Here is a 7500-nt window from a genome sequence, read left to right as displayed (position 1 = left end):
GAAAATACCACACACACACACACACACACACACACAAACATATATATATATATATATTTTTTTTTTGAAAGAGCTATCTGTGTGTGTGTGTGTGTGTGTGTGTGTGTGTGTGCGCGATCGATGGCAAAGGCACTTTGTCATTAAAACACTGATTCATGGCCTCGTCTCATTAGTCTTTCCCTCGTTAGTGTGCACTCTGAAAGGCATCTCCCATCATGCTCTGCTCCACTTTAGCACTTTACACTGACTTCACTGTTTCACTCTGAGAGACTGCAGATAAAGAGATGTGTGATACACATACACACACACACACACACACACACACACACACACACACAATTAAGCACATGGGCAGATAGATGGAAAATGAAGGAGTGTGTTTTATGTTTTTTTTTATTCTTTTCCTTGTTATAATTTTCAGGGTTTTTTTATCAGTTTTCACTGAAGTTCACTGAGAAAAACCCACATAAAGTACAGTATAAAAATCCAGCTGTCTCTTTGTCTGTCTTTCTGTCCATCTGTCTGTCTGACTGTCTCTTTGTATATCTGTCCATCTGTCTGTGTGTCTGTCTGTCTGTCTGTCTGGTTAATGAACACAGAAATATAGTCTCTCTCTTCCTGTATTTGTGTGTATGTGTGTATGGAGCTCTAGGTTGTCCATGAAGGATCCTTTCCCTCTCTTTCTCTCTCTCTATCTCTCCTCTTATTAAAGAACATAAAGCAGCAGAAAGTAATTCAGCTTCCTTTTTTTATTTATTTATTTATTTCCTTTTTGCCTTTTTTGCCTCTGTAGCTTTTTTACTCTGTGGGCCTTTATGGAGCTCATAATTACCTGGGTGAGAACCCTCCAACAGGAACCTCATGGGCTTTGTACCATCTTTTTGACATTTTTTTTGGTCCGAGATGGAAGTCATATTAACATTTCCACTTCAGCTGGACAATAGAATCAGGCTTTCTGAGGGCTTTTGTCAGTTTTTTTTATATTTCTCCTCCAATTTGCTGACCTGATTCTTCAGGAACTAATCTCTTCATTGAGCTGAAACAGAGACCAATTCCACAAAGAATAAAACCTCATTAAATTACAGGGTAATATTTTCCATTTCATGCTGATTTCAGGATTAAAGTGGTGTTTTTTTCCCATCCAAACACTAATTTCCAAACTATTAATAATGCACAGGCCCAAATGAAGGGTGGGGCTTATAAACTGGGTGTTTACAAATATACATATTGATAAAATAAATGTTTATGAGTTACAGTGTTAATTTACTGTGGAGCAAATGATTAAGTTTAGAATTAAGGGGTTAGGGTTTAGGGATTAGAGTTACAGTTAAAACCTCTTGATGTAATGGGACAATAATCTCAGCATCACTCCCACAGGCTCCTTACATCTAGACTGCTGGTGGAATGAACTTCCCCATGAATGTCTGGCTGACTGACTGCCGATCTTCACACGACTTGTAAAGACCTACCTCTGTTTTATGTATTTATGTATTTTTAAAAAGTGTGCTATGATTCCTCCTAATGGAGTTTAGATTTACGTTGACCCGAGTCTGTAACCAAGGAAACCAGTGTTGATTTATTCATTAACAGATTCAGTGCACTTTTGTACATCGCTCTGGATAAAGCAGTCTGATAAATACTGTTAATGTAAAAGTAAAGGTAAATGTTAATGTAAATGTAAAGGTAAATGTTAATGTAAAAGTAAAGGTAAATGTTAATGTAAATGTTAATGTAAATGTAAATGTTAATGTAAATGACACGTGTAAATATTTAGTTGAATGTAATTAACAGCGTTTCAAGTAAAATATTTGAAGATAAAAAATAAAATCCGGTTGTAATCATTGATGTGTCCGTGATAAAGTGTTATTACTGTGAGATAATTAGAGGTAATGAGTGATATCTCCACCTCATCCGCCTCTTTCTCACTAATCCTGCTTTTACGGCTGATTAATTGTAATATCGTTTTGATTAAAGCTCGCGCCGTGTTATGAACTAAATCCCGTTACAGCGCGCGCGACTCTTATTGTTCATTTCGGTGTCTCTGACTATGACACCCCCGGGCTTCCGGCTGATTAGTCCTAATGTAGTTTTAATTAAAGCCGCAGTGTTAAAGGCGCGACTCGCCCGAGAATCGCCTCCAGATTGCAGCTCCAGAGGAAATGGATCCGGAGCGCGAGCGGCCGAGTAAACACAAGCTGCTGCTCCACACACACACACACACACACACACACACACACACACACACACACATATGAGTTAGTGTATGGTTCAAACAGTGGATTGTTGTTGTTCAGATTGAGTTTTATGTTCAGTTTGTTCTTTAATTCTGCTCTCTGTAATACTCTCCTGATCTGTAAGTGAGTGTAAACTCCAGTGAAGGTGTGGTTTGTGGGGTTTGATAGCAGTGAGTGAGAGAGAGTAAATGAGTAAGGGAGTGAATGAGTGTGAATGAGTGAGAGAGTAAGTGAGTGAATGAGTGATTGTAAAGGTGAAGGTGTGGTTGGTGGCTTTTAATGGCCTCCTGGTCTCCTGACCATCTGTGCTTCCTCTGTGTGTGGCTGGAGCAGGACGGGAAGTGGCCCAAACCCAGCGCGCGGCATCTCTTTAGCATTTGGCGGCCTGCATCCTGGACATTTGGACATCTTTTGGACATTTGGAGCGTCGGTGGTGGTCCTGAGCACCGAGCCGTGTCCTAAAAGGGTTTAACTTTGCTAACCTTCCCTCTGCCAGGCCTGCTGATGGGGGATATTGGATTTTGGAGCCACGGCCCGGGAGCTGGCAGCCCTCAGTGACACGACGATGTGATGTTATTAGATTTTCCTGTGAGCCACAACCTCCTTCTGGGACAAAATCAGCTCTGAGCCGTGTGTGTGTGTGTGTGTGTGTGTGTGTGTGTGTGTGTGTGTGTGTGTGTGTGTGTGTGTGTGCGTGTGCATGTGAGTGACACGCCTGCAGAGAGGACTTGACTCTTGGTGGAGTCCGGAGAGGAGACTGACCTCTCTGTGATCAACCCGTCTGCTCTGCTGTGTGCTGCTGTGTGCTGCTGTGTGTTGGTGTGTGTTGGTGTGTGCTGGTGTGTGTTGGTGTGTGCTGGTGTGTGAGCTCCTCACCCTTACTCTCTTCACACTTTCACCTTATTACTGAGATTGATTCAGGCTGAAGTGTGTTCAGTGATGAGCACCATGCTGTGGGTTCAGTGTGCAGCACCTTTGTGTGTGTGTGTGTGTGTGTGTGTGTGTGTGTGTGTGTGTGTGTGTGTTTCTGTGTGTGTGTGTGTCTGTGAGTGTCTGTGTGAGTCTGTGTGTGAGTCTGTGTGTGAGTCTGTGTGAGTGTCTGTGTGAGTGTGTGAGTGAGTGTGTGTGAGTGTCTGTGTGTGAGTGTCTGTGTGTGAGTGTCTGTGTGAGTGTCTGTGAGTGTGAGTGTGTGAGTGTGTGAGTGAGTGAGTGTGTGTGAGTGTCTGTGTCTGTGAGTTTGTGTCTGTGTGAGTGTCTGTGTGAGAGTGTGAGTCTGTGAGTGTCTGTGAGTGTCTGTGAGTGTCTGTGTGAGTGTCAGTGTGTGAGTGTCAGTGTGTGAGTGTCAGTGTGTGAGTGTCAGTGTCTGTGTGAGTGTCTGTGTGAGTGTCTGTGTGAGTGTCTGTGAGTGTCTGTGTGAGTGTCTGTGAGTGTGTGTGTGAGTGTCTGTGTGAGTGTGTGTGTCTGTGTGTCAGTTCTCTTCTGTAATACCTGTAATGTGTGATTATACTTCTGAACTATGAACTGAGACAAAAAGCCTTCAAATCAATTTCATATGAATATAAATTAAAGCTCCAAATGACACAGCTTTAATATCCTGAAGGTCTGAAACTGTATAAAACCTTTAGAGGAAATCGAGAGCTCAGAGGCTGGTATAAAACATTGATAGACGTTATATCCACAGAGAACTGACTGATTTTATTTTCACTGAGGAGCTTTTACACACTGTAACATCTACTGCAGCAGAGAGAGAACTGAGGAGGAGAAGCCCCCGGTGGAACTGTGTCCTTGTCAGGGGTCTATTTATTTCTTGTTCAGGAAAAAAGCATCATTCAGCACTTTCTTTCTCTCTCTCTCTCTCTCTCTCTCTCTCTCTCTCTCTCTCTCTCTGCTCTTTCTCCGCTGTGGTCTCGTGCGTGTGTGGAACACAATTCAGCCTCCACTCTGTGGTCAGGTTCAGTTACAGATGTGCACAGATGTGGTCACGGACGTCTTACACTGTCTTGAATTTTGATACAGCAGGTGCAAAATGAAATGGGGGGGCTCATATATCACATATCACATTTTTCAGAACTACTTGATGATTTTCAGTTTAAAATGACTTTATTGCTAAAATTATCTTATCATCAACAGTAAAAGAAGAAAAACCCTTAAGGCACAAAACAGAGTGTAAAAGTAGAATAAAAGAGGAGAATTGAGCAGTAGGTTCAGGTCAGATTGAGTTTGGTGGAAGTTTCTCAGAGTTGGCTCTGTTTCATGTTCTTTCTTTCTTCATCTATTACAGTTTTTCTCAGTTGTTTTGGATTCGTTTCTCGAATCATCCTTAATATTTGTAATTCAGTAAAGTGCATTTCTCAAAACAACGAGTACAAACAGCACAATACACTGGATTTCTTGCAAAAGCCTGAACTTTTCTCAAAATCCTCAGTTTATCTCTCAAAAGTAAATCTTTGTGTCAGTGAAAATCTCATTCCCATCAGAATGAAAAGTCCCTTCGTCATTGTTCACAAACAAAACCATCGCAATGTTTATTCATGTTATCAGTATGATGCTGCACAGTTTCAGTGTTTCTTGATATAAACAGTGTTTTGGAGACCGAACTGAATTCACACTTTTACTGTACTGTATTAGTGTTTATTTCTTAATTTGTTTTCAGAATGTATAATTCTGTGTTCTGTCTGTATTCAGTCTCCAACTGAAGCTTCACCAGATTCACCTTTGACCTGTTTTAGAGAACTGGTTGATGATTGGTTGATCTGATGTCGTTCACACGCCTTCATTAGTGACCTTCAACATTCATCTGCACAATTCATCAGTTCAACACATTTACACAATAAAGTTTAATAGACATTTTAGATGACAGATTCTGAAAACTGGATTAATTTTGCATTCAATGACGTTACACAATGAACTGATGCTGAGATGTTTTTTGGGGTTAAAACTTTTCAGGTGAAACCAGTAAACCACTTACAGCTGTTTATAAAGACTTAATTTACTCTCTGTAAGCAACAACAGCATTAATAATGAATAATAATATTAATGTTAATAAAGTTTCTTTTATTTCTTCCTTTGAAACAAAAAGTAATTAAAATGAAAAGCGAAAGAACAGAACCGTCTTTAAACTTGTCACTTATGATGACGTAGGCGGAAGTGGAGAATTTCTGTCCAATCGGCAGATTGGTTGTGAGTAGCCTGCCGACCAATCGGAGCGCAGAGGAGGCGGGTTTAGCGCGTGTTTGCAGGGTGACATTGAGCATGCAGCAGTCGTGTGTGTGTTTGTGTGTGTTATAGCGTATTATAGTGTGTTATAAATCTATAGTTAATAATCCACTCATGGGGACTCCAAACTCAGGTAACAGCTCTCACACCGCCACACAGCTGTAAATACCCGGATAATGCTTCAGAAACCAACGCTAACATGGCTAGCTTCATGTTACACACACCCACACACACACTCTCTCTCACACACCCACAAGTATAAAGAGGTAAATACTGATGGGCAGAGCAGTAGAGTGCTGTGTGTGTGTGTGTGTGTGTGTGTGTGTGTGTGTGTGTATATAAAGCGAGTATTTGTTCAGTTAATTGATAGGGAAGCAGTGATGTTGCTCTGTTCAGGGGAACGTCGCTGGAAGTCTCCTGATGACGTTACAGTGATTAGAATGTCTATGGGATCTTTAGGCTAATTTGCATATCAAACATTTCATCACCTGTTTTGATTACATCATCATCATCAAACTGTCCTGAAGAAACGCCTACTTTCTGATTGCTGACAAACCTGACACATGCGTGAGCAGGAAGTGAGCAGGAAGTGAGCAGGAAGTAGGAAGTGAACAGGAAGTGAGGGAGGATGTAATAAATGTAATAATAAAGTCTTTGTGCTCTGATGTCGATCTGCTGCAGGGTTCAGAGACACAGATACCTCGTTTTGTCGTCTCCTTCCTTCTCTTAGCTACCTCTGTGTGTCGAACTCATACTGCAAAGGTGTTACACTGAAAACACACAACAAAACACACTGATCACCCGCGGACTGCACCCGCGCACTGCAGTGAGAATAGTGGAATGTAATGGACAGTACAGCCATGTGGACTTCTAACACTGTGTGTGTGTGTGTGTGTGTGTGTGTGTGTTGTATAGACGAGCCTCATCTCAGACATGTGGAGCGTGACGTCCTGATCCCAAAAATAATGAGAGAGAAAGCTAAAGAGCTCTGTGTCCAACACGTCGAAGGTACTTCACACACACACACACACACACACACACACACACTACACACACACACATTCACACACGCACTATATATACATACATACACTATACATACACATACTATATATACACACTACACACACACAATACATACACACTACACATACTATACACACACACACACATTCACACACGCACTATATATACATACACACACTACACATACTATATATACACACTACACACACACTACACATACTATACACACACACACACACACACACACACTGTGTATAGTGTGTGTGTGTGTGTGTGTGTGTGGGAGTGTGCATTTGCCTGAGTGCAGTGTGTGTATAGTGGGGTGTGTGTGTGTGTGTGTGTGTGTGTGCAGTGTGTGCATATCTGTAATTCGCTGTTTTGTTGTTTTGTTATTGTTCTTTATCACCTCTCTGTTCACACTCGCTTTGGTTAGTTTGGGCCGATTAACACCACGTCTTCATTTCACATCGACACCTGCAGCCCACGCGGACACACACACACACACACACACACACACACAAAATGGTGCAATGACTGGAAACCCCCCTTCTCACCTTCGGCGCTCGCCTTTCACACCTCCGCCTGCACATGCACGTGTGTGTGTGTGTGTGTGTGTGTGTGTGTGTGTGTGTGTGCGCGTGTTTGCAGCTGCACTGTTCTGTTAAAATACGTTTCTAAAAATCCATTACTGTAAAGTGAGTAATTCCTGATATGTGCACTACCTAGTGCACTTCAGAGGGGACCACTGTAGGGAAGATCACTCCACTGTGTTCTGCAGTGACTGAGGATCTGCTGGGAGAAGCTTCTGTGTGTAGGGTTATATAATTAAACTCTGATGAATCCTGTACACGTCACATGCAGGAGATGGAGGGAGAGATGAGAGGTTAGGGTATAGAAGATTAAAAAGAAGAATAAAGAAAGAAAGAATTAAGTTTGAAAAGATGAAAGTCCTTTTTTTTTTTTTTTTTTTTGTGTATTTGTATTTTATTGAAGTCTTTCCATGTGGGGAGACTTTTACTTTTTC

The 7500-nt window shown here is 41.6% G+C and overlaps 1 protein-coding gene across 2 annotated transcripts in view; it reads left to right on the top strand.

The window, feature by feature from the left end:
• The window catches only part of cmc1 (C-x(9)-C motif containing 1), a 12818-nt gene that overhangs the window by 585 nt on the left and 4733 nt on the right, over positions 1-7500 (top strand). Inside the window, exons 1-2 of one of the 2 annotated variants that reach the window (XM_046877630.1) lie at positions 5428-5583; positions 6366-6458. In XM_046877630.1, the coding sequence (XP_046733586.1) occupies positions 5565-5583; positions 6366-6458 (112 nt within the window). In that variant the 5' untranslated portion in view covers positions 5428-5564. Of the gene's footprint in view, positions 1-5427; positions 5584-6365; positions 6459-7500 lie in introns of those variants that run through there. The other variant, XM_046877629.1, reaches the window with a different exon arrangement.

Source organism: Silurus meridionalis, chromosome 21 (genome assembly GCF_014805685.1).
Source record: "Silurus meridionalis isolate SWU-2019-XX chromosome 21, ASM1480568v1, whole genome shotgun sequence".
NCBI lineage: Eukaryota > Metazoa > Chordata > Actinopteri > Siluriformes > Siluridae > Silurus > Silurus meridionalis.
Note: the sequence above shows the minus strand (reverse complement) of the source record. Positions and strands in the feature narration are given on the sequence as shown.